The 27,481-nt window shown below is 41.8% G+C and overlaps 1 protein-coding gene and 1 pseudogene across 3 annotated transcripts in view; both read right to left on the minus strand.

The window, feature by feature from the left end:
* Positions 1 to 25,173, minus strand: part of ABCC2 (ATP binding cassette subfamily C member 2) — a 65,476-nt gene extending 40,303 nt beyond the window's left edge. For 2 of the 3 annotated variants that reach the window (XM_025880720.2, XM_073904323.1), the window contains exons 1-8: positions 25,040 to 25,173; positions 23,243 to 23,416; positions 7,169 to 7,294; positions 4,947 to 5,081; positions 4,623 to 4,730; positions 4,112 to 4,167; positions 2,707 to 2,941; positions 251 to 414 (exon numbers count right to left, since the gene is read on the minus strand). In XM_025880720.2, the coding sequence (XP_025736505.1) occupies positions 251 to 414; positions 2,707 to 2,941; positions 4,112 to 4,167; positions 4,623 to 4,730; positions 4,947 to 5,081; positions 7,169 to 7,294; positions 23,243 to 23,416; positions 25,040 to 25,072 (1,031 nt within the window). In that variant the 5' untranslated portion in view covers positions 25,073 to 25,173. The remainder of the gene's footprint in view (positions 1 to 250; positions 415 to 2,706; positions 2,942 to 4,111; positions 4,168 to 4,622; positions 4,731 to 4,946; positions 5,082 to 7,168; positions 7,295 to 23,242; positions 23,417 to 25,039) is intronic. The other variant, XM_073904321.1, reaches the window with a different exon arrangement.
* Positions 6,109 to 6,816, minus strand: LOC112830885 (BOS complex subunit TMEM147-like; annotated as a pseudogene).
* Positions 25,174 to 27,481: the final 2,308 nt, after the last annotated feature.

A 27,481-nucleotide genomic window follows, 5' to 3' on the forward strand; every position in this document is an offset into this window, starting at 1 on the left:
CTCCTAACAAGTATTGGCTTCCTGGGAGGGAAGGGATGTAGAAACGAGGGAAGCTAAAAGACCTAGCATTTTTAGATCCTGAAAACTGCCTCGTGGTTTTCGTGAACACGACACGATAAGGTGGAAGAATATTATCAGCATTTTAAACAATGGGAATTTAATAATAAGCTCCTGCCTGCACGTCCAAGGGGCCAGCAAGGAGGAGAGTGGCAGAGGAGCCCTGAAGGGAGAGCCAAGGCCCAGGACTCACTTCAGCAGCTGAGGATTCAGAAACATGAGGAGGTCATGCACCAGCTTCAGGAGGAATGATTTCAAGAGCATGATGTAGAAAGTCTTGAAGAGAGTCTTGACCAACCAGGACTTGGGAAAGTTTTTTGTGGTCCCAGACTTCTTTGTTTTCTTTTTAGCTTCTTCCTAGGTATAAAACCAAACACCAACGGTGCTTACAGAGCCATGTAGTGTAAAACTTTGTCTTGCACTGCTCGGCTCCAGAGTGTTAAGACCCCGAGTCCTGTCACTTTCTTTGTACAGAGTTTGGTCTTCTCACTGCCTGGTCACCATCCGCCCTTTCAGCTGCCATCGCTGGTTCCTTTCCCCCATCCTGATACTCCTAATCTATTTTGGGTGAGAAAACCAGACAACTAAGCTGGTGAGAATACCACATAAAAACAAAACAAAACAAAGAATAGACCCTAAGTAGGGGGCCTGCAGGGTAATCTTGGAGAGTGAAAGGCATGGACATGAGGGTACATATTTTTGATACTCAGAGCCTTTTTGTTTGTTTCTGCTTGTGGTTGTTGTGGGATGTTATGGGTTGAGTTATGTCCCCCCAAAAGATGCTGAAACCCTTACCCCCAGTACCTCAGAATGTGCCTTTATTTGGAAATATGGCCTCTGCAGATGTAATCAAGCTGAGGTCCTTAGGGTGGGCCCTAGTCCAATAGGACTGGTGTCTTTATAAGAGAAGAGCCTCAGAGCCAGAGAGAAGATGGCCAGAGATTGGAGCGATGCCTCCACAAGCCAAAGAACAGCCCAACTGGAAGGTAAAAGAAGCAAGGACGGTTTCTGCCCTCCGGGTTTTGGAGGGAGCATGTCCCTGCTGATTCTTTGATTTGGGGCTTCTGGCTTCCTACCTGTGAAACAATACATTCGTTTGAAGCCACGCAGCGAGCAGTACTTTGTGAGGGCACAACGTCCACTGTCGCATCCGAGCATCCAGTACCGGCCCCCTCACCAGCCTCTTCCTCTCCCTGTGATCTGGCCTCCTCATTACATTCTCCAGGGGCCCATAAGGCCCCCAGTTCAGCTTCTCAGCCTTAGTTTCCAGGTTTTTCTACCAGTGACATCCTCTTGTAACTCTGTCACTGAGACCCCATCTGATCAGTCTCTCTTGCCCGGGCAACTGCCCCAGCCTGCCCCCCAGCTTCTACTCTTGCCCCCCCAACCATCTGTCCTCCTGGTGGCAGCCCAAACATGCTTTTAAAAGTACAAATCGGATCCCATTACCCTTCTGTTCAAAACCTTCCACTGGCTTCCCATCCTTCATAAAATAAAACCCAGACTCCTTACCCATGGTCCAGAGGGTCTACACAGCACGGTCCCTACCCACTGCCCTGAGCACCCCCTACTCAGCCTCTCTGTCCATGCCCCAGGACCTTCTTGCAGTTCTCTGAACAAACTAAATGTGTTCTCCTTAGCCTCACACCACTGCTCCCTTGGACGGGATTACACTGTCTTTTTTTTTTTTTTAAGATTTTATTTCTTTATTTGACAGAGAGACACAGCGAGAGAGGGAACACAAGCAGGGGGAGTGGGAGAGGGAGAAGCAGGCTTCCTGCGGAGCAGGGAGCCCGATGCGGGGCTCGATCCCAGGACCCTGGGACCACGACCTGAGCTGAAGGCAGACGCTTCACGACTGAGCCACCCAGGCGCCCCTACACTGCCTTCTGATGGTCCCCCCCAGGTGGACTCTTCTCAGACTTTGGGTCTCTGCTCAAGTGACATCTCCTCTGAGAAGTCTCTCCTACGATCCTAAAGGCACTTCACTGCAAAGACATTAACATGTTTTATACATTCTTAATAACATGTATTACTCTCAAAGAATAACCTGTATTGGTTTATTATTTTCCAGCTCTCTAAAGAGGACTCTTTCAGGCTATTCCTTGTACCCGGTGCCCAGAATAGTCTGACACTTGGTACTTAATACTTTTGAGTGAATAAGCAAGTGAATTAGCTGCTAGTGCTAAAGCCCACCAAAGTGCAACTTCTGGTAATGCTAAGGTACTATTTTTCTATTTTTTTTAAGATTATTTTTTGACAGAGAGAGCATGAGAGGCAGAGGGAGAGGGAGAAGCAGGCTCCCCGCGGAGCAGGGGGCCCGATACGGGACTCGATCCCAGGACCCTGGGATCATGACCTGAGCCCAAGGCAGATGCTCAATGGACTGAGCCACCCAGGTGCCCCCTATTTTTCTATTTTTAAAGATATGGAAAATGTCAAATATACCCCAAAAGAGAGAGAATAGCACACTCTACCCAAATGCATCCATCACTAAGGTATTATTAGTATTATCACTACTACAAATAACATAAAATGCACTGCAGCGTATACAGGGCTACCAAAATATAAGGACAGAACCACTAGCACACGGACATCTCATGCCTGAAACCTAGAGCACATTCACACAGACACTCATGGGAATGTTACCAGGACAAGGATATCTTGGCTTTGACTCTGATCCTTGTTCACGCCATGCAGCCCATCTCCAGAGCCCCTCCGGGCCTTCCTCCGCTGCCTTCCCTGGAGCGCCTTCCTGGCCTTCTGCAGCTCTCCTGCCATATGTTTTTCAAACGTGCTGACCAGTGCCTTGGTTTTAATCTCTTCATCAACGTCCCAGACATCTTCAAGTGTCAGAGGTTGCTTGTAGCCTTTCATAATGATGCTGGAACCAGAGCGATCCACAGGCTGAGACCCTACAGGCTGGGTCAGGGGCAGTCCCCTTGCTGCTTCTGTCAAAACCTGCCCCCGCCCCAGTTCAGAGATGGAGGGACAGAGGATGAAAGGAGGCCCACTGCTCCATCTCCTGGCCCTTTACACTTGACAGAGGCATGGGGAGGGCGGAAAATGGATGGGAGAGGTGATGGAATGTGGAATAAGACGAGCAGGGCAAGGGGAGCAGTGTGACTGAATTAAAAGCCAAAAGAGCATCGCGTCCTCCTGCCCCTTCCTCCTCGAACACTGGCTGCCCCTCTGCATCGGCATCTCCCTGAGGGGCCTTCACGATGCCCTTAAGGAACTGAGCAGCCCCGGAGGCCTCCTCTATGCTCTCTCTCTAGATCAGAGAGCATGGATACAAAATAAATTACATCTTTATTTTCACCAGCTTCTAACTGAAATCTAGCCTTTCCTTAGAACATGAATGGGGGCAACCAGACAGCTGGAAACAGGACTGCCCGTTCCTCTGACACCAGGGGACACCGCAGTGTTTTCATGGTACAGGTACACTCAGGGCTACTTTGAGATTGTGGTCATTATTAGCCCTATCGTTCCTTCATTAGATCTTGTCATTTAACATGTTTGTAAAGAAGCGCTTGGGTTACATCACAAACTTGTTTTTGTTTTTTTAAGTGATTTTATTTCAATATATTTGGTTTCCTTTGTAACCCTGTGTCTTTTTTTTTTATGTGCTGAAAACATTATCTGAGAAGGGGTTCATAGGCAGTACCAGCTGCCAAGGGATCCACAGAACTACAAAGGCCAAGAGCGCTTGCTGCAGATCCTTTGGTAGCCCAGGCCGGCTGGTTCTTCCCTTACCCTTCAAATTGCACCACACTGCCTACCCCCAAACGTCCCTTTTCTTATCCTTCTGCCTTTTTCCTAACGTCCTTCCTTTTCCCCGTGAAACCCCCAAGCCACCAAGAGCAAAGTCCCCTCCATCCTCTCCTCCACATCTCAGTCTGAAATAAATAGATCTATTAAGTCAACATTCTCAGACTCTAAGCAGAGGAGAAATGGAGGCCTTGGGAAGCATTTTGAAAATTAATAATTCCAATACTTTCAGAAGAATGAGGGGGTAGGGATAGGAACAACCCAGACTCCAGGCATTTCCTACCTGTCATACCAACTAAACGTAATGCTGCTCAGAAATGAGGCTGTGAATGATGGATTCTGCAAGACACACACACACACATACACACACACACAAAAAAAAATCAAAAAGTAAATCAGCTTGAAACAGGAACTTTGTGGGACTCTAAAATTGGAAACTGATTTTTTCTAGATATGTTATGGTAAAAAGTAGACATAAGACTAAAGTACACCGAATGACATAGGTTTATCTGGAGACCCTAAAGTCACCAGGAAAAATCAGATTTTCTGGCATAGATAGGTGAATGAATTGTCCAGGCTGAAGACTGGCAGGTCAATGTAAAAGTATTTCCACACTTGTAAAAGAGTATTTCTGTACACTAGCCACTTTTGGTTTCCTTAAGCCATAAGTGGTCCACACAGCTATATTCTGGGCTAGTGGAACCCCCCCTTGAGGCCTAGGCATCTCAAAGTTACATGTGTCAAAATACCATCCAATGAAATAATACATGAGGTGGGCATATTTAGGGTCTCACAGTTGATGAGGCATCTTTTTCCGAAAATGCTGAAAGGATCAGCATCAGGATCTGCAGTGCATAGCAGATGAAGAACAGGCAGGAATAGGCCAGGTTAGAATTGCTGCCCTATGGGGAAGAAAAAAAAAAACAACAAAAAACAAAGAAAGTGAGCCTTTTTCCAAATTAAGTCTAAATGGCCCACATAGATCAATGCTTGTGATTGAAGCCTATCATCAAATCCTTTAAACAAATTCTATCCCAGAGTTCAACTGACTCTATGCCATTCAATCTTAGAAGTTGTTCGCCACTACCTTCTCAAGTCACCCTCTCTTTCCTCCTTACCTTTAAGAGTGTCCGGATCAGAGTCTGTAATTGGAAAACGCCACAGAGTATTGAGAGAATCCAGAATAGGGACAGGAACCAAGAATCCTTCTGCAAGCACCATCGCCTGCTGTGTTGGATCAGCAAAACCAGGAGCTGGAGAGAAATTCACAAGTTCTGAAAAATACTGTCACCAAGGACGAGAGGCAAGAAAGAGGCCAGAGAGACAGGGAGAGAATGGTGGGTTAGAGGAGGAGATTGTTAGAACTAATCTGGCCAAGCAGAAAACACACAAATGCCAAGTTGTAGACTTCCTCCCTGATACAATCCAACCTCTTGTTTTAGGGCATCCGTACTCTTCCTGGGAATCCCTTCCCCACCCGATCTCCCCATCACACTTGGGTGGGGAGTTAGCCAAGAAGACAGAGGGTCACCTTCTGCATTTAATGGAGTTACTTTGGGAGACAGAAAAGTCTTTTCAAGACCCAAGGAAGTTAATTTCAGGCGCTGCAATAGTCCACCTGGGAGGCAGTTTCTGCTGGACAGGTGCAAGTTGTCTATGTGATTTCTAAAAATATCAAACTAAGCAATAAAAAAAAAAAAAGCTTGCCTTGTAACATCTCACTTAATTATATTTAAGTCTTGGTTTCCTAGACTCAGTGCTGAGTTTGTAAACTAACATTCTGAAAACAAAGCCATGATTAGTAGCATTTGTTCATTTCTGTGCTATAGATATTACTACCGTGGTGGATTTCAAGCCCCAACACACTGTCACTAAACACAGCATTGGGAAGAGATGCACACACAATGGCTGACCATTGCCCTATGGGGATATAGGCCCATAGATACCAGGCATTCTGATTTTTCAAGAAAGTTTAGAAATCCAAATAGTTACGTGGCATCTTCCTCTTTTAAAATGGTAGCAACTAATTCAGTTGTTTTTAAAACACTGTACAGGCCTCCCCAAAAACCAAGCCTGTAGGAGAGATAGCAGCTTCTGTCATCAAGTTTATACAAACAACTCTAGACTCAGTGATCCACTGATGAGTCATTAGTCAATTTCAGAATAATATTTACAGCATTTAAAAGTTCTTTTACATCAAGAAACTTGGCTTTCATGTGTGTATATGTATATGTATATGTATATGTATATGTATATGTATATGTATATTTATTTATTTATTTATTTTACTTTCCAAATACTGTTTACTTTACCGAAGCCTGGAGGAGGGAAAGAGTGTGTGAATGTTTGGAACACCAAGTCTAGGAGTGCATGTTGACAACGGTGACATACAGGGCCACAGAGTGCTGTCCAGCTGCCCAGGGAACAGAGATGGACAAAGGTCTCCATGACAAAGTCCTCACAGATGCTAAGGAACATCATCAGTAGGAGTACTGATGGCTGAAAAGTGAGGTATGGGTCGTAGCGTGTTATCATCCAGACCTGGGCAGATGAGATGATGTAATGGACCAGACCGATGTTGGAGTCCATGCTCTTCTGGATGTACTTCCAGTCAAACTCCATGCCCTGGGCTCCAACTCAGATGGGATGCAACGGGACATATTGAGCGTGGCCGTGGCCCAGCCTAGGGCAGTAACATGATCTTGTATTCCTCCTTGCATACATTCCAGGACATGACAAGGTTTAGGCCTAACAGGACTGCCACATCCATGTTGACCTTCATGACACCCCAATGAAGTCAGGGATGCCACCTTCCCAGGTGGGGAAAAACAAGGCCAGGAACAGCATCTTGCACAGCTGCATGAAGAGGTAGGTGACCTGGCCTGCACACACTTCCAGAAGGCATTGCACTCAGGCCACAGTGCTTGTAGGTGATGAAGTAGGGGAAGTAGGCCAGGGTGAACCATTCCAGAAGTGGCACAGGGTCATGGCACTGACCTCCTGGGCCTGCTAGAGCGTGGGTCTCTGCCTCGGCTGGCCTGCCACCCACTCATGTATAATTATTAGATGGAAAGATAGGGGGGCATAAGATACATATCTAAGGCATCAAAGTTAGTATTTACACTAGGGAAAAGGATCTATAAGTTAGTGTTCAAAAGAATATACAAAACTAAAATTTGATTCAACCCTATTACAACCAAGTTTTGCCTCATCATAGGCCCCTCAAAAAAGGTAGATGAAATTGACTTAATTTTATTCCAAAAGAGTACATTTCAACTACATAACTATGAATAAGAAGAGGGAAGATGATAAACAGGGCAGAAGTGGGGGTAGGCCTTACCCATGTGGCCAGGTAAAGGCTTGGATTGGTGTATCTAATGGCAGGGACTGTGGCTTTTCCAGAGTCTTCTGTGAGTACAAGGGCCAGCTCTATGGCTGCTAGAATAAGAAGAAACCCAACAAGCACCTGAGAAAGAAAAAGACCACTGTTAAGAGGATATCATGCTTTAGAATAGAATGGTTCCTGATAATAGATGAAGTTCAATGTATGCTAGGATAGGTTTTTGAGGAATGTTGAGTGTGATGGTTTTAAACTATGTTCACAAATTCTTTGATATTCCTCCTTTCAAAAAGTAGATCTTGGTACACCTCCCCTTGAGTGCAAGCATCAACTTAGTGATTCAATTCTAAATAATAGAATATGGTAGAAGGTCATAAAAAACAAGATGGCTGCCCCATTCTCTTTCTCAGATCACTCACTTCAGGAAAAGCTATCAGTGCCATCATGAGGACACTCCAGCAGCTCTATGGAGAGATCCACATTGTAAGTAACTGAGGCCTCTTGCCAACAGCCATGTGAGTGAGTCATCTTAGAATTAGATGCTCTAGCTCCAGTCAAGCCTTCAGATGACCTTAGTTTCTGCTAGCATATCAGCTGCAAGGTCATGAGAAACCCTGAAGCAGAACCCAGGGAAGCAGCTCCCAAATTTCTGATCCATGGAATATGTAAGAAATGTGGTTTTTTTTAATTGCTAAGTTTTGGAGTAATTTGTTATACAACCATAGGTAACTAATAAAAATAGATTGAAAAAGGGAGCCTCAATTGGGATTTCCAGTTTCCTTGGTCATATTCCCATTTCCTTGATTATTCTCAGCCTCTTCCCCAGACAACATTTGAAGTTAATGTTGCAAACAATTGTGACTATGTTACCCTAGGAGGACTCCAAGCCAATCAATATTTGTCCTATGAGTTCATAAGACATGCTACACATTGTATTATTCTAAAGCATCACCCCCACCCATCAGGATAAAAAATTGCTACTTCCAGTGAGGAGATCCACCAGAATCTTAGGCCTCAAAACGAGGATCTTTAGGACCACCTCCCTTACCCCCATCTCTTCAGCTCCCATCCATCTATCCCTACTCATTCCCATGTCTCGTTCATCCAGAATGGTTCAGGCAGAAATGGTGGGCTGCTTGTCAGGAAAACCAACCAGTGAGGGAGATGAATGCACCTGTAGTAGGACTAGTGTGGTTATTTAGCAAGGCATAAAGTCAAAGACATATTGATAAAGAGAATGCGTTTCTCAAGTACATAATATACTATATTGTGCTTTCTCACGTGACACTGAGGTTTTTTCCTGAAAAAAAATAACAGCTTTTGAAGTGGTAAGATATGTTTGCCTTTAGGTAGATTGGGCATAAAATAGAGCAAGGTGGAGCTAAAGCAGCCAGTCAAGGAGAACTTGATGAGAACAGCTGAAGAGACTACTAACGAGCTCCCCAGGCCAAGGAAAAAGAACAGGCCTTGCCACAGGCTTCCATATGTTAAACTCTCACACATTGATTAGAAATATACTGAGCAATCCATATCAAAAAGAACAATTTACATTATAAGGAACTCCTACAAAGCATTTCAAGATGAAAACAAACAATCCAGTGCAAAAGGCATAGAATGGAAAATTTAAAGGAAAAAAAAACATGGCTTTTAAACATAGGAACAGATGCTTAACCTGATAATTAGTGCATTTTCAAATTATGATATACCATTTTTCACTTAACTGCTTAGCAAATATCAAAAAATTTGATAAAAATTTGGTGAGACTGAGGAAAATCTCTATGGAGGATAATTTTCACCATTTATAAAAGTTTAATATACTCTTCACCATAACTTCATTTGTAGGAATTTATGCTACAGACACAGGTGAAAAAGTTATTTATTGCAGCATTGCCTACGATGGCAGAAGGTTAAAAACCACCTAAATTTCTGTCACGTAGGGCACATAAGTTATGGTACATCCAAATAACTGCATCATGAGGGCGCCTGGGTGGCTCAGTTGGTTAAGCAACTGCCTTCGGCTCGGGTCATGATCCTGGAGTCCCGGGATCGAGTCCCACATCGGGCTCCCTGCTCGGCGAGGGGCCTGCTTCTCCCTCTGACCCTCCCCGTTCTCATGTACTATCTCTCTCTCTCTCATTCTCACTCTCTCAAAATAAATAAATAAATCTTTAAAAAAAAATAACTGCATCATGAGTAGTCATTAGAAAGCAGATTTTTATGTGCTAAAATGGAGGGATCATCAAGACACGGACACTAATGTAAGACTTTAAATTTGTGTAAAGAAAAGTAGGCATTTTTATAAACAGATTATCTCTGGAAGTATATACAAGGAACTAGTGTCAATGGTTGCTAATTCGGACAAGAATGAGTGACTAGAATACCCATGTACCTTTTGTACATTTTGAGTTGTAATCCTGATTTATTCAAAAGATTAAAGTTAACTATCGTGGAATACTACTCAGCCATCAAAAAAATAAAATCTTGCCATTTGCAATGACGTGGATGGAACTAGAGGGTATTGTGCTAAGAGAAATAAGTCAATCAGAGAAAGGCAATTATCATATGATCTCACTCATATGTGGAATTTAAGAAACAAAACAGAGAATCATAGGGGAAGAGAGGAAAAAAATAAAACCAGAGAGGGAGAAAAACCGTAAGAGACTGAGTCATAGGAAACAAACTGAGGGTTGCTGGAGGGGAGGGAGGTGGAGGGATGGGGTAACTGGGTGATAGATCTTAAGGAGGGCACTTGATGTAATGAGCACTCAGTATTATATGAGATTGTTGAATCACTGACCTCTACCTCTGAAACTAATAATATATTATATATTAATTGATTTAAATTTTTAAAAAGTATATTTGAAAAAAATTAAATACAGTAACATGCCCATTTAAAAAAATGAGCAAGTGATGTGGACAATTCATAAATATGCTCAACCAATTAAACATCAATTACATTAGTATTTCTAGAAATGCAAAGTGAAACAATAGGGTGCCATTTTTACATATAAAAGAAAAATAGGTTAGACCCAGTGCTGGCAAGGGTGCAGAGACAAACTTTAACACACTTTTGGTGAGAATATAAATCGGCTAAAGGCTTCCTAAATTATAAAAATTTTCCAATTTTTCAAAAGCCTAAACTGCTCACATTCTTTGATATAGTCATTCTACTCCTAGGAAGCTATTCTAAGGAAATACTCTGAATTTTAGGCAAATACTTATGCACCGAATGTTAACCAGAGTCTCAGTTTTAGTAGTATTTATAAAACCTAAAATAACCCAAAACAGTGGTGGAAAGGTTTGTTGGGAGGAATTAATGCTGCAAGAGTTGTTAAGGTAAGTTATGGTGTCCTCGTGTGATAAACTATTATGTAGCTATTAGAAGGTGGAGGAGGGTGGGTAATGTATCTTCCAGACTGAGAAGGTGCTTTCATAGGGAAAAAACGATACAAGCCACTCTATACCATTTACACAGTATTATTTGGTTAACTTACCGACAGGGGTAATCAGGTAGGTGGATGGATGTACAACAAAGGGCACTATGCAGCTATTTTCCACCCCAAATCCCCCCCCCGCTCATTTTCCCCTGGCCACCCAGTCCTTAATCTCCAGCTTTCATAGAGCAAGGGGCATGCTGGTGAGGTCACAGGGTAGTTATGTAAAGTGGTACTACCTCTGCACCAAATGGCTCTCTACTAGTTATCTAAAGTAGCCAGAGGGGAGAACAATATGGAGGGCCAAAGACAGAGTCAGTGTTGTCTGCACTCCTACATTCCATCCCCAACATCTTTATGGCCCGCACAATCCCTGCACAGCATTCTTCACTATGACCCTAGAGCCAGATTGCAGGAGATGACTTGCATTCCTAGGTCACAGCAGCAATACAAACAGCAATGCAAGATCCCCCAGGCCTGGTAAAGGGGTCCTTTCCTCAGACCCAACAGTTGAAGCGACTGTGAATTTCAACCCAAGAGGTAGCCCATGACAGGAAGATATTTCCTGATGCAACAGGAGGGAACATCAGCAATGCTAAGCTCAAGAGACAAATGCTTTATGGGCAATAGACATGGAAAATCTTATTTCAGCGATAACCTAGTAGCTGTTTTGGCCCCATGAGCCAATACCACCCCTGGCTTTTCATCATTCCTCATTCTGGAGAGATGGGGTGACAACCACCCTAGCTTCTTCCTGCTGAAAATGGGTATAGATCAGAATTTGAAGAATGAAACAGGCTTGCATCCAATTAAAGATATTCCCTAGTAGTAAGTCGAACCCCCACCCTTCATAGAGCCATTATTTTGGAATTTTCATGGGTGGTTGTAGTATCTTATTCTATATTTCACATCAGGGTTGATTAGGTCAGTTCAGTTAAACAGTGGGTCATTTCAGGAGGCGGTCCTGCAGGTGGGCTTTCAAAGTCAGGTCCATAGTGTGCAAGCAATCTGGTAGATAAGTAGCCAGATATACAAGGAAATCAGAATAAGGAAAACAATAAACATTCAAGACAATCAGAACTAGTATCTAATAGCCATAAAGATATGTTACTGAAATGTTTTTTTCCTAAAAATCACCTTCAAAGGCAGCCAAGTTAAGACTAAGTTGTTTATAATCCAAGTCCAGTTTTAACAAACTTGGCCTATTTGCGTAAGTGCAGCAAGAACAGTGACTGGCCATTTAAGTTCTTTTAAATTTGGTTTGCAGGAACTTTTTTTTTTCCCCCCAAGATTTTATTTATTCATTTGGGGGGGGGGGGAAGGAAGGGAAAGGGAGAGAGAATCTGAAGCAGACTCCTCACTGAGCACAGAGTCCAACGGGGGACTTGATCCACAATGGCAAGATCATGACCTGAGCCGAAACCAAGAGTCAGACGTTCAACTGACTGAACCACCCAGGTGCCCCTGCGAGAACTTTTCATAAGGAATTTCAGATTGTGCCTTAAACAGTCTTTTGAGGCCAAGAGCCAAGCCAAATACTTGCTATTAACTCCCTTGCAATGCTTATAGATTTGGGTTACTTCCTCTCTTCCCCAAAATCTTGTGAACTTGCCAGGAAGTGACCTTCCCTACTTATCTGGTAAGGCTCCCAGGAACCCTATATGGAAGGTACCAGGCTGATTTTTTTTTTTTTCCTCCAACGGGCATTCATTGGCTCCATAAAGTCAACCTTAGTTCCTTCAAACTGTCTGGTCACATCCGAGTCTATGCAGGTCTCTCTCAAGTAGGACACTCCAGTCAAGGCCTTGGTAATACAAGCAATCATTCCAACAGTATCGTGTTACAAGGAAAACATTCTTATTGAACTTCTACAAGTAAGTATAATTGATTTCCCTTCAGATTGTCCTGGTTTCACTTAAGTCGGCCACCATAGCAGCTACTGTAGCATGGGGTTGATTAATCATAGGGGCAAGGACAGATCCTAAAGTCCTGCACTATGACCCCAGGGGTCCTTTAGTCTCCCAGTGTCCCACAGTCGTAACACCCAAGCTACCACCCCCTCTTGGCCCTTTTGCTTAAAGTGGCTCTTTAGCTCCACTAATTTAGTTGCAGAATATTCCCTCAGTCGCTGACTAGTGGGAATTTCCTCTTGGTCATCTCCAGTACATTGTATTGTTTTTTGAATGACTACAGTATGGACAACTTGGAAAAAACAAAAACCCCTTTGAAATGGTGGAAATGAAAACTGGTAACTCAGTGAAGTGGATGAATAGTCTTGCATTTTAAAAGCTTATGGAGGGGATGCCTGGGTGGCTCAGTCGTTAAGCGTCTGCCTTCGGCTCAGGTCATGATCCCAGGGTCCTGGGATCAAGCCTCGCATGGGGCTCCCTGCTCAGCGGGAAGCCTGCTTCTCCCTCTCCCACTCCCCCTGCTTGTGTTCCCTCTCTCGCTGTGTCTCTCTCTGTCAAATAAATAAGTACAATCTTTAAAAAAAAAAAAAGCTTATGGAAAACTTGGGGCCACCTGGGGGTCTCAGTCAGTTAAGCGTCAGACTGCTGATTTCAGCTGTCATGATCTCAGGGTCGTGAGACTGAGCCCGGCAGCGGCTCCATGCTCGGCGTGGAGCCTGCTTAAGACTCTCTTCCTCTTCTCCCTTGCCCTCGGCCCCTCCCCCTCCTCCAAAAAAAAAAAAAGCTTATGGAAAACTCAATTTCAAGGGATTCAGAAATGTCAAGTGCTATAAGCTGGTATTTAAGATGCTTGTAAATATCATTTATGTTTTTAATTTTGTAAAAAAAAAAGATTTCTTTTTTAACCACACACACAAAAAGTCTTTGTTTGAATGAAGGAGTCATTACCCCAGGGATCCCAAGCTTTAGGGGCTCAATTATCTTAAGATATAATAGTCCCACTTCAGCGCACGCTAGTCTGTGCCCATGTACCTTCGCCATCCTAATTTCTAACCGTTCCTTCTGACGCTGAATTCTTTCAGACATAATGTCTGTATTAGCGGCACATGTGGCTCATCCATCATTTTCCAAAGCCAACGCTTCTCTGGTCTGTTAGGATTCTCTCCTCACTTGTAATTCCCATTCCGTGGCCTATTGTAAGGCCCGGATCAATGGCCAAGCTACCACCTCAAAAGCTCATATACTTTCTCTTCTCTGCTCCCTTGTCCTCACCTTTGATAATAGGATAGCTGACACTCCCTAGGGCATTCCCCCAACCCCCACCTCCCCACCACTGAGACTAGGATTGTTAACACCCCCTGGGAGGTGTTTGGGGCATCCCCATACTCACAGGCTGGTCCGGCCAAGACTCCCCACATGGAGGTAGCTGGCCAACCTGGCCTTTCCCCCACGGACAGCCGGCTTTCCCCTGGCACAGCCCCATTACCTACGCTTGTGTCATTTTTTTTGTGTCCTACAAGCTATGCCAATTGTTAGAAGCTGGAGGAGGGTCAGTAGTGTTTCTTCCAGTCTGAGAAGGCACTTTAATACAGAGGAAAATGAAGGAAGCCCCTCCATACACAGAATTTGATTCAGGGTAACTTACTGACAGGAGCCCGAAGACGGATGGGCAGATGGGCGGGCAATCCAGGGCACCACATAGCTATTCTCCACCACCTTCCTCCCCATTCTTTGCGACTATCCAGACCTTCATCCGCAGCTCTTATGGAGCCAGGGGCCTGGTGGTGAGGTCACAGTGTAGTTATCTAAAGTGGTGCCATCTGTGCGTCAGAGACGAGAACAAGATGAAGAGCCAAAGATGGAGTCAGTGTTGTCAGCATGCCTACAGTAGTCATCAAAATTACGTTTAAGAATAGTGTTAACAATGGGAAGTGCTTTTTATATCATCTTAAATGAAAAGCATAGACTATAAAACTGCAGATGCAAAGAGTTTAATTATGTTTTTAAAATATGTATAGAAAAAGACAGGAGTTTCCAGTTCAGTATACCAGATTTAGTATATTTGTTTATCTCCCATCTCTCTCCACCCCACTGAACTGCTGGTAAAGAGGTACCCAAGTAATAAATCCATAACAGCACTGAGAATCTTTTTGGAGAAGGGCAAGCTCAGTGGACCAGAAAAGTTTTAGAAGACAAAAAGCAAACATGTCAATAGTGACAGGAAAAAGAGCAGAGAAAACCACGGCCCAAAAACCAGAAGCAAAGGCAGGAGGGAAAGGGGAGCTGGACACAGACATTACTGGTTGCTGTGTTTGTATCTCCCCTCTGTCCCAGACTGACCCCCATTCTCGTCCCTTCAAGCCTGGACTGGTTAACAGTTGGCTGCTAAGCTCCGGGTCCCCTTGTAAATACGACCTTCTCACATTATCCTATTTGGCCTCAGCCATCTGTTTCCTGTTGTGACCCTGACTGGTCGAGTTGCCTACGCAAAGCCATTCTCTTCTTCCTAACAGAACCCTTCCCCTGTTTTGTAAAATATCTACCCTACTCAGCTCCGCCATATGCTCAGGTGGAAGCTGGACCCAGCTCCAACCCCATGAGGTAAATTAAAACGAATCATGGTGGTCCCATTCTCCTGGCCTGTAACTGCCTTGGCCATGGGCATGCAACACAATTCTGGCCAAAGAGACCTCGGGGACAGCTTGTGGAGACCAGTTTGTGGGGACTCTTGGAAAGGTTTTCCTTACTGATCGAAGTGATACATGGATCCAGAATATATAAAAAACTCTCTACAAGTCAACAATAAAAAACCACAAATAACCCAACTAAAAAATAGGCAAAGGGTTTATTTAAAGAATAGCTTTTTTTCCTAAGAAGGTATATAAATGGCTAAAAAGTATATGAAAAGATGCTCACCATCATTAGTCAAAACCATAGTAAGAGACCACTTCACACCAACTACGATAGCTCTAACTGAAAAGATGAACAATGACAAGTATTGGTGAGGATGAGTATTAGAACCCCCATACACTGCCGGCGGGAATTTAAAGGAGACAGCCACTTGGGAAAACAGCTTGTCAGTTCCTCAAAATATCAGACATAGAGCTACCATATGACTTAGCAATTCTACTCATAAGTATATACCTAAGGAAATTGAAAATCTACATCCACCCCAAATACACATGATATATCTGTACAGTGGTGTATTGTTTAGCCATAAAAAGGAATGAAATATTGATATATGCTATCATATGGATGAACCTTGAATACCTAATGCTAAATGAAAGAAGCCAAACACAAAAGGCTGCCTATTGTATGACTGTATTTATATATGAAATATCCAGACTAGACATAAATAGAGACAGAAAACAGGTTCCAGGTTCCCAGGGGATAAGAGGAGGGCATGGGAAGTGACTGTTTAATGGATACAAATTTTCCACTTGGGTTGATGTGAAAGTCCTGGAACTGGAGAGGGGATAGCTACTGCATCTTACACTTTAAATTGGTTGAAATGGTCAATTTCATGTTCTATGTATTTTACCACAATGATAATAATAAAAAAGGAGTGAAGTACTGATTCATGCTATAACATGTATGAAACTTGAAAACAGGGGTGCCTAGGTGGCTCAGTCAGTTAAGCGTCTACCTTCTGCTGAGGTCATGATCCCAGAGTCCTGGGTTCGAGCCCCGCATCAGGCTCCCTGCTCAGTGGGGAGTCTGCTTCTCACTCTCCCTATGCCTCTCCCCCCACTTGTGCTTCCTCTCTCATAAATAAAAATCTTAAAAAAAAAAAGATGAGGAAAGCTTGAAAAGATTTTGCTATGTTAAATAAGTCAGGCGCTAAAGGCTACATAGTATATAATTCCATTATATGAAATGTTCTGAATAGGCAAACCCATCGACAGAAAGTAGATTAGCAGTTGCTCGGAATTAAGGGAGAGGGATGACAGGGGAGGGAATGGGTTGTTACTGCCTAATAGGTACTGAGTTTCTTTTTGGAGTAATGAAGTTTTCTGGAATTAGAGGTTATGGTCACACATTTTTGTGAGTCTACTAAAAACCACTGAAATGTACACTTGAAACAGGTGTGTTTTATGGTATGCAGACTATGTATCAATAAAGCTATTTTTTAAAGTGATATATAGGTGTGTTTGCTATCTTTATCTGCCTCTGGACAGACTTGAGGGTGTGATACCTGGAGCTGCTGCGGCCAACCTGCAATCATGTGTTAGCTTAATAACTGGCTTGACAGGCTGAGCCAATCAGAAAAAAGATGAAAATAATCAGGTATCTGCTGAGGTTGTTGAGCTTCTAAAGTAATAAGTCCTGGGGCTGCACTGCTTCTGGTCTTCTTGTTACATAAGAGAATCAATTCCTTATTGTCTCAGCTAACAGGTATGACTTGCAGGTGAGATCTTGCACCGACAGAAATCTGTCAGTGGTCAGCCCCAGCTGCGAGTAAGACTGGAAAAAAGGACCGAAATCAGGGTCTTAATTGAAGTTCAGAGTAAACTCGTCTTCATTCAGCAGGCATGCAGTAAGGGTGGAGAAGTCCCGAAGCTCTTGGGAGAAGCCGAAAGCTCCTACTGTTGTCCAGCAGTCAGAGCTCAAAGGCAGTCCTTCCCGCAAGAAGAGGCCAGCTGGGGGGGAGCTGACTTACAGAATGGCAGAGGGGTTTACTCCAGTCACATATATTCATTAACTTAGTCCTTTGCTTATAAATGCAAAAAGAACACTAATAACATAAGAAAGTTGAGAAAAACCAATACCAACGAAGAAGATAGCCAAGATAATTAAACAGAACAACTGATTCTGGGATAAAACAAATTATTAAATGATCAGAAGATGCTTTTAAATTATTTTAAAATTAATGTCCTAAGAGAGATCAGAGAAGACATTGCATCCATTAATAGGTTGATGTTTTAAAAAAAGGTATATTCAGAAATTAAGGATAATTCTTAGAAATCAAACCCATGATTGCAAAAATAAAGATTCTTTAGGATGACTGAAAGAAAAGAAATTGGGGAATATCACAGAACATAGGTGAAAATGAAAAAGAAATTAAAAAAAGAGAGAGAGAAGTTGAGAAGGAAAACAATTCAGTGTCCAAAATCCACCTAAAAGAAGTTCTAAAGAGATGGAATTTCAAAATTGGAGGTAAGGAAGTAAAAGAAATAATTTATGAAAATTTCTCAGAGATAAGAAAGACACGAGTCTTTAGGTTGAAAGGGTTGAACCCATTGCATGAGAAAAGACCCATATAAACAGACTCTCATGAAATTTCAGGACATCAAGAACAGAGAGGATAAAACCTTCTACAGAAGATAACGCAGTAGCACAGGATGTTGGGGAGCAATATAGCAACATTTTCAGAGTTAAAAAAAATGTTTTCTAAGCTAGCATTCCGTATCCAGATGAACATTTTCGGAAAGCAAGGACTTTGAGATTTATTTACTGTTGCTCTCTCTAAAAATTTTGTATGAGGATCTTCTTTAGATCCAAGAAATGTGGGGGCACTAATTCTCTCATTTTACACAAAGAGGTATCAAGACGTAGAATCTAAAATTGATGGCAGGGGCGCCTGGGTGGCTCAGTAGGTTGGGCGACTGCCTTCAGCTCAGGTCATGATCCTGGGGTCCCGGGATCGAGTCCCGCTTCAGGCTCCCTGCTCAGCGGGGAGTCTGCTTCTCCCTCTGACCCTCTTCCCTCTCGTGCTCTCTGTCTCTCATTCTCTCTCTCAAATAAATAAATAAAATCTTTAAAAAAAATAAAAATAAAATTGATGGCAGATTATTTTTAGGAATAAGGGTAACCAACAGAAGAACTGAAAACAATCATACAAAATTAAAAGACTGAGAGAAAGAGGAGAAGAAGAAAAGGAAGGTGAGGGTAGGGCCAATGAACTGAATTCTTTGTCTTTCACAGAGGGCAGAAATAGATCTTTTTTAAAGGTGTTAGATCAAGAAATACAGGTATGAACACATTATTTGCAGATACAAAGGTAACCATCAAAATAATTTTAAATGAAGGCCTCTGGAGAATGGTACTGGGAGATAGAAGGGTGAGAAAGAGACTTTTACTTTTCATTTTCTGTTTCTTTGTTCAGTTTTGTTTTTTTTTAAGAGTGGCAGGAAACATACCAAAATGTTAATAGGAGTATACAGAGTGATAACAATGATCAATGGATTTAATTGGCTTCCTATTTCTCTAGAGTTTCCGAACTTTCTACAATAACTATGCATTATTTTTTTTTAAGATTTTATTTATTTATTTTACAGAGAGAGAGAGAGAGAGCACAAGCAGAGGGAGCAGCAGGCAGAGGCAGAGGGAGAAGCAAACTCCACGCAGAGAAGAAAGCCTGATGCGGGGCCCGATCCCAGGACACTGGGGTCATGATCTGAGCCAAAGGCAGACACTTAACCGACTGAGCCACGGTGCTCAACCATGCATTATTTTTATAACCAGAAACATGCACACACTTTTATTAAATAGGGTCAGGGAAATATTATGGTTGTCCTTAAGTAGTCCTTGTCTTTGATCTCTGATTTATTGGAGAGGCTTCAAGCACGCATGGAATTTACTAAACCTCTTAAGGAAACACAGTCTCACTGGTATTAAAAGAGAAAGGAGAGTGGTTTGGCCATATTTAATATCTCTCCATCTCTGCAAGGTCCTCCTTTTCCCAGAGTTTTATGAATGATAGGCACTCTGGTTGAATCTTCTATCCATTGCAGAGTGTCTATTTCTACCAATTCCCTGGCATATAAGTGTCTAACTTCAGCATCAATATTTTCAGGGAATATGACCCCCAGCAGTCTATTTTATTTTCAAAAAGTCAGTATTATTAGAAAGTCCTTCAATATATTTAGCCGAAGTGGGCTTCCCTGGAATAATCTCCACCCACTTAATCTTGATCCCGTTCTCTGAAACTTTTCAGAACACGCCCCGGAATCTTCTATGTTATATTCTGCAATCATTTAAAGATGATTTCCACATTTTGCTGGCTCAACACCAAGTCTATTTTTGCTGCACATCTTTCTTGCTCTGACTTCAGCACTTCCACAACCTCCAGAACCAAATTCCTCTTTCGTTTCCCTGGGATTAAGCTCATTCATTCATTCATTTATTTTATAATTCAATTTATTCAATTACCTACTGTGCATCAGGTCCTTTCAGTAAGAATGTAGCTTTAGCCAAACAAACTTGTAGAATCTCTCACCTTGGTCAAGCAAACTGACTTAGTTCAGACAAGTATAGACAGTTCAGGAAAGTCAGAGAGAAACAGCCCAAAAGCAGGTAGAAGAGGAAATGGAGAAATAAAATCAAGTTGAGGAATGAGCCAAGAAGTTTCTCATAGAAGAAGTAAAGTTTTAGTGTGTGAGGAGTTATACTTCAGACTGTTTTAGAGAAGAGATCAATTATTTTGAAATTTTTAAGAGGTAGCTAATTTGTGCTTGTTACTCTCAGGGTAGAGGACAAAAAGTAAAGTATAAATTATGAATGGAGCTCCTGAGACTATGAGCAAGGATGAGTGGATCATTAGCTACAGGAAAAAAAAAAGCCAATACATTGATTTTCTTTTTCTCTAGAGATTTATATTTATAAAGGTTAGACAAAATGGGTTATATCCATATAATAGAATATAATTCAGCCACAAAATGGGAATGAATTACTGACACATGCTACAATATGGATGAACCTTGAAAATCTTATGCTAAGTGAAAGAAGCCAACCATAAAAGACCATATATTATTATAAGATTCCATTTATATGAAATGTCTGAAATAGGGAAACCATAGAGATAGCAAGTAGGTTAGTGGTTGCTTAGGACTAAGGAGGGTGGGGAGATAGGAGGTTTGTTTCTGTTCTAAAATTGATTATGGTGATGGTTGTACATATCAATACGCTAAAAAAACAATTGTATTTAAATGGGTGAATTGAGTCTCCAAAGGTAAGGGAAACTAAAGCAAAAATGAACTATTGGGACTTCATCAAGATAAAAAGCTTTTGCACAGCAAAGGAAACAGTCAACAAAACCAAAAGAACCTAAAGAATGGGAGAAGATATTTGCAAATGTCTCATCAGATAAAGAGCTAGTATCTGAAATCTGTAAAGAACTCAACAAACTCAACACCCAAAGAACAAATAATCCAGTCAAGAAATGGGCAGAAGACATGAACAGACATTTCTCCAAAGAAGACATCCAAATGGCCAACAGACACATGAAAAAATGCTCAACATCACTCAGCATCAGGGAAATACAGATCAAAACCACAATGAGATTCCACCTCACACCAGTCAGAATGGCTAAAATTAACAAGTCAGAAGACAACAGATGTTGGTGAGGATGTGGAGAAAGGGGAACCCTCTTACACTGTTGGTGGGAATGCAAGCTGGTGCAGCCACTCTGGAAAACAGTATGGAGGTTCCTCAAAAAGTCAAAAATAGAGCTACTTATTATACTACTAGGTATTTACCCAAAAGATACAAATGTAGTGATCCGAAGGGGCACCTACACCCCAACTTTATAGCAGCAATGTCCACAATAGCCAAACTATGGAAAGAGCACAGATGTCCATCGACAGATGAATGGATAAAGATGTGGGGTACACACACACACACACACACACACACACACACACACACACACACAATGGAATATTACTCAGCCATGAAAAAATGAAATCTTGCCATTTGCAATGATGTAGATGGAACTAGAGGAGATTATGCTAAGTGAAATAAGTCAATCAGAGAAAGCCAATTATCATATGATTTCACTCATATGTGGAATTTAAGAAACAAAACAGAGGATCATAGGGGAAGGGAGGGAAGAATAAAATAAGACAAGAAGAGAGAGAGAGAGAGAGACAAAGCATAAGAGACTCTTAACTATAGGAAACAAACTGAGGGTTGCTGGAGGGGAGGGGGGTGGGGGGATTGGATAACTGGGTGATAGGCATTAAGGAGGGCACGTAATGTTATGAGCATTGGGTGTTATATATAACTGATGAATCACTGAACTCTACCTCTGAAACTAATAATATACTGTATGTTAATTAATTGAATTTAAATTAAATTAAATTAAAAATAAATGGATGAATTGTATGATATGTGAATTATATCTCAATAAAGCTGTTTTTTTAAAAGTAAAAAGTTCTTTTTTTTAAGATTTTATTTATTTATTTGACAGAGAGAGAGCAAGAACAGGAACACAAGCAGGGGGAGTGGGAGAGGGAGAAGCAGGCTTCCCACTGAGCAGGGAGCCTGATGTAGGGCTTGATCCCAGGACCCTGGGATCATGACCTGAGCCGAAGGCAGACGCTTAATGACTGAGGCACCCAGGGGCCCCTAAAAGTTAAAAGTTCTTATAGTTAGTTTATAATTAGGATAGGATACTGATTTATTCATTACCCAGCCTTTTCCTGGAAGTCTCTAACTCATTCCCAAGGGTATTAAAGCATGTTGTTCAATATTCAGGATCTACCACATTCTTGACTCAACCTCTACTTCTAGAGCACATTTAATATTAGCATTTAACAAATTCATACTGAGTGTTAAGCCCTGTGCTTGGCACTTGGATCAGTAAAGAAGGCAATGACCCTGCACCTACTCTTAGGGACTATTCTTTCCTGTCCAGAGTCCAGCAAAACTCACCACCAGCCCCTGCCTTGGAGTGTCAATGAAAATCACATTTCATTTGGCCAAGTTCTTTCCTTCCGTTTAGATTGCAGATAACCTACGGTCACTGGTATATGTGCTCATAGAACATCAAATCTAATTAGCATTTTTAATTAAACCCTGTTTAAAGATCAGGACAGATGGGAAAAACAAACCACCACCACCAACAAAAAAACTAGTGAAAAAAGCAGATGGTGGAGTTTATGAGGTGGCTTTTCAAACTCAATTGAATGTCTCGTTCCCACAAGACCCTTTCTGCATTAATCAGTGCAACTGGCTGACAGTCTCCTCCCCTAGTTCCTCTTGGGCTCTCTCCTGCAGCTCCTGTCCTTTCCATATTTCCTTACTCAGGCATGTCACTGTGAGCACTCACCCTACCTCACTCTACTGTGAGTGACTGTCCAGACTCATGGAAGACTTCGGGAAAATGGAAGCCTTATTTCAGACCTAAGTTATGGGAGATGAATGATGGTTGGATTACCTGAATGGTACAGAGAAAATGGTGCATTTTATTTTCACCTCCTTGTAGGTGCCAACCGAATTACAATCCCCTGATTTATTAGAATAGTTTCAAGACAGGTCATCCAGTATTTGCTTCTCAAATATTAAAAAGACAATAACTATTTGATTGTTTACTCATCATTGGTGTTTAAAAAGTCTGATATCAATAAGATTTAAGAGTCACTATCCTTTTACTTTTTAAGATTTTATTTATTCATTTGAGAGAGCACGAATCAGGGGTAGAGGCAGAGGGAGAGAGAGAGAAGCAGACTCCCTGCTGAGCAGGGAGCCCGACACAGGGCTGGATCCCAGGACCCCAAGATCATGACCTGAGCCGAAGGCAGACACTTAATCAACTGAGCCACCCAGGCGCCCCAAGAGTCACTATCCTTACACAAAAATTAAAGTTACCTGAACTAAGAAATATGATAAGGGGCCAGTGAGCACCTGTCTCAGGAAAGCTGATTAAAGATAGGGAAAAGACTCTTTAACCACCAAAAAAATCTCTCTATCCTGTACCAAGTAATTAGAAAATAGTGGAGTTCCCGTACCTGCTTAGCAAGGTAGAGTTTGGTTATAGGAGATCTCTTGATCTTGGATCTATACACATGAAGAAGCTGCCAAGGGGCCAGGAACCAAAGGAAACCCGAGGGAATCCACACCAGAACAGTTTGCTCAAAACAAAGTGGCAGGTCCGCTTCTGGGCTATCCAAGAATGAAGAATTCTGGGGGACCGAAATAGAAAGATTGTTGAATATACTCATTTTTTGAAGACAGAAAACAAGCATGAGCACATCCTCCACTTTCCCAAACAATTTTAACTCCGTTCTCTATCCACATCCAACCTGACCCTTTCCCTAGATGCATTTTCCTATTTATCTCCATTGATAAAAAGTCAACATTTAATGACAGTGACTTTTCTGGTCAATCCAACCTTTAAAAACTTTTCCTTCACCAGCTATTCTAAGTAAACCTCACCACTGCATCTGCGAAGTTGTGGGAAGAAGAGGGATGGACTGTTCTTCAAATAGTTCCCTAGGATACAGAAACTTGTTCTTATTTTTGTTTCTAGCACTAATTAAACTCCCTGACAGATGTTCAAACATGCAGGCAGCAGGATGCTTTAGTCATACTATGGCATTTCGCCTCCTTTGGGCCAGAGGGCTTACAGTGATTTGAACCTGCGGGGACATTGGGCCCAGGAGCTGTAAAGGCACGAGTGGATGGAAGGCTCATCCCCAGCAAGTCTGTACTAGTCTTTACATTCTGTAATAGAAGTATCTTGTGAAGTGAGGGTGGGGAGCACCAGTTCTTATATCTTGAGTCTTGTGAGGGTAGATTTTTCTCTCCTCATAAAAATTTTTTAGTTGTTTTTGTATAGTCGTTCGCACAGACTCTTTAAAGCAAACATTGCAGTGCTCTGACCAAGATGATCTGTCAGATATTCTCAGAAAGAATTCGCAAAGGATGGCCTGGTAAGATCCTGGGGCCTATTAAGACCCACCTTCCTGTGGTATACATGTCCCAGCCTTGAGGCCCTTGGGGCCCAGGTTCTTTCTAAGATGTGAAGTGTTAACCACCTGCTCTGCTATCTCATTCCCACTCTTCTTATCTCTCCATAAAGTTATCTAACTTTACAATTCAGAAAAATTACCTAAGATTATTTTAACAAGCCCTCCATGTGATTCTGATGCTGTGCTAGGCATTTGCAGACCACACTTTCACAGAATCACTAAATCCTAGGTTCCTTCTCATTTTCGATTCCACTAAGCCATTTGGTACTGTTGCTCACCTGGACCTGAAATTCTCTGCTCTAATGGTTCAAAAATTGTCTCAGTGCTCATGGTGCCCAAATCCGCATCCCTGACCTCAGCTTCCACTCCATACCACTCATTGCCAGTCCCTCTAGAAGATATCACTATCATTTCAACATCAGCAAGATTCAACCTTGGGTCTTCCTTTCTTCCTCCCACCCCACAAACTACGCAACAACAAGTTTCCCTCCTAACATTGTTGGAATTGGAAGCCTTTTCCCTATTTCTCTTTAGAGAAGACAATTTTACAGCTAGCTAGTCTGAGAAAAGAATCTGGGATACAATAAATATACCTTAGAGAACACATACGTTACCTCTTCCACATAGAATATCCTCTGGAGATACTATGACTTATCTTTTCTTAAGCCTCTCCCCCCCAAAAAAACTAAAAAAAGAACCCCAAACCAAAAAAACTCTGAGCTTTAGACCACCTGCTCATCTAACTTTTCTGGTTCTTATTGGTAACCACCGAGGCTAATCTGTTAGTTCTGAGTCTGAGAAGAGTCAACAGTGAAAATAAGTATTATTTCTCACCCAAAACGTAGAGTTGCAGAACTTCTCCAGCATGATTCCTGGAGCACTTCTGGAATGAAGACTCTTCTGTGACTCTCGTTTTTTTATTTACTCTTTTCCTCAGAGAAGGTGGACTGCAAGTAGCAATGCGTCATCTCCCATTCTGACCTTCTGATGTTCCTAATAAAAGCAAGTCTCCTGACCTTTCATCCTAACAGTTTACTCATTAACCTTCCTCAGATGTTTATTTATATTATCCCAGTGGATAGACAGTGACTGAGGATTGAGGAGCCCCAGGGGCAGGTAGACTCACCATTTCCCAAGTACCAGAAGCCTCTGTAGGTATGGTCATATCTAAAAGGAACCACTGAAAAATGTTAGCAGAGGTGGCGGACAACTCAGGAGTTGAGGAGCCTTTCCTTCTCCTGAAGGCATATGACCTAAAAAGAGAAGCATCAATGGAGGGGCAAGTACCCTTAAACATGCAGTTTCACTTCCATTTTAAGGCCTTAGAATTTACAGGAATGTGAAATGTCGTACTCCTTTGGATTTTAAATTAAGACCATAAAATTTAAGGGGCGCCAAGGTGGTGCAGTCTTGTGAGGTCAGATTAGGCACCTGACTTTTGGTTTTGGCTCAGGTCGTGATCTCAGGGTCATGGGATTGAGCCCTTCATCAGGTTCCACGCTCAGCATGGAGTCTGCTTGAGATTTTCCCTCTCTTTCCCTCTGCCCTTCCCGCTCGTGCTCTCTCTCTAAATTAAATAGATCTTAAAAAAAGACCACATAACTTAAAATATACTTTAAAGTAGTATAAATTTTATTTCAAAAAGTCAGGTTATAAAATAGCATATCTAGTGTGAACCTATATATACATATATATAATTTATGCAACAAAGTGTTAGTCTTAGCTGTTAGGATTGTGGGTGGATTTCCTTTTTGTTTGTCTGTATTTTCTGATTTTTCCCTAATTATTAGGTATTATGTAATAATATTTTAAGGCAATTTTTTGGTATTGTGGTAAAAACTGCATGACATAAATTTTACCATTTCTAAATGTATACAGTTCAGTAGTGTTAAGTATATTCACATTGTTGTGCAACCAATCTCCAGAACTTTTTCATCTTGCCCAACTGAAACGCTATACCCATTAGTCAACAACTCCCCATTACTCTCTCCCCTAGTAAAGCAAATGCTCTTTTAAAATCTGGTCACCCTAAATTAACAGAAGCCATACAGGCTTGCCAACACATTAAAGCGCAAATGTCACCATTTGGGGGTTCATGTGAAACGATCTTGGTCACTAACGTAAAAAAACATTTCTTTGTTCTACGGTTATATACAGATTATACTTACAGGGAGTAATTAACAAGAGCGTAATGTACACTTTAATGTATACATACATACATATATATTTCATGTATACTTTAACGCCTGTCCTGAAGTTAACTATACCTTTGGCTACCTTAAACTCACAAATGATAGTAACATTTACCACTAGTACCAGCGGATATGTTGTGAATTATTAACATCTGAAGGATGTGTAACTTTTATTAGGACATTCATTCAGTTCTCTTCTTATGGTAAGATAGCCATAAGATGAACATCCACACTCTTCTATGTGCCTTTAACAGTGTTAAAATGATTTAGGTCTTAGGATGTCCAAATATATTTGGACGGATATTTGCTACTGTTTACCACAAACAACATTTTCTAGTTCCTTAATATGCACACACTAAATTATTCTTATGTAATCAGATGGCATCACCATACTTACCACATAAGTGTATAAATGCATAAATAAAACCTGGCTAAAAACATGGTGCCAAATGTTTCTTATGGATTTGCGATTATCCTCATACTTGTTGCCTGCTTACACTGTTGAATATCAGAATGATTAAATGTTATATTTATATATTTTCCCCAGTTGACATCCAACTGATATTGTCTCAAAAAAAAAAGAATGAAATCCTCATGGTTGAATCTGTTCCTTGAGGAGTTACTTTGACCAAAGGGGGAAAATGAGAAATTCTGACGAGAGAAACAAATAGTACAAACCTGGCTTACCTAAAGGGGTGATGCTGATGGTACATGGGCAGATATTAGACAACGGGTCACACATGCCCCGTGGCCAAACTCTAAGGGCTTTTCAGAAAAGTCATAAATATCCGAAATTGTTTTCTCTGTCGGCTGGCCTGCTCAACACCAGGCTTTCCATACTGGCCTCTTTGATGCCCTCCAGCTAATTAGCTTAATCAAGAATAAACCCTTACTCTCCCCAAACTGTGTGTTTTCCTCCCTTCCTGTCTCTTTTTTATACGTCCTGGCTTTGCCTTTGTTTGTTGACAATAGTGTCATGACAATTTCCCTCAAGTATGAAAAAACTAGCATACAAACATCTAACGAAACATCTGAGCTACTCCTTGACAACCACCTCAATCCTCTATCTTTCCGGCAGATGGAA

This window comes from Callorhinus ursinus, unplaced genomic scaffold (assembly GCF_003265705.2).
Source record: "Callorhinus ursinus isolate GAN/ISIS: 27379988/994484 unplaced genomic scaffold, GSC_fseal_2.0 scaffold20, whole genome shotgun sequence".
Classification (NCBI taxonomy): Eukaryota; Metazoa; Chordata; class Mammalia; order Carnivora; family Otariidae; genus Callorhinus; species Callorhinus ursinus.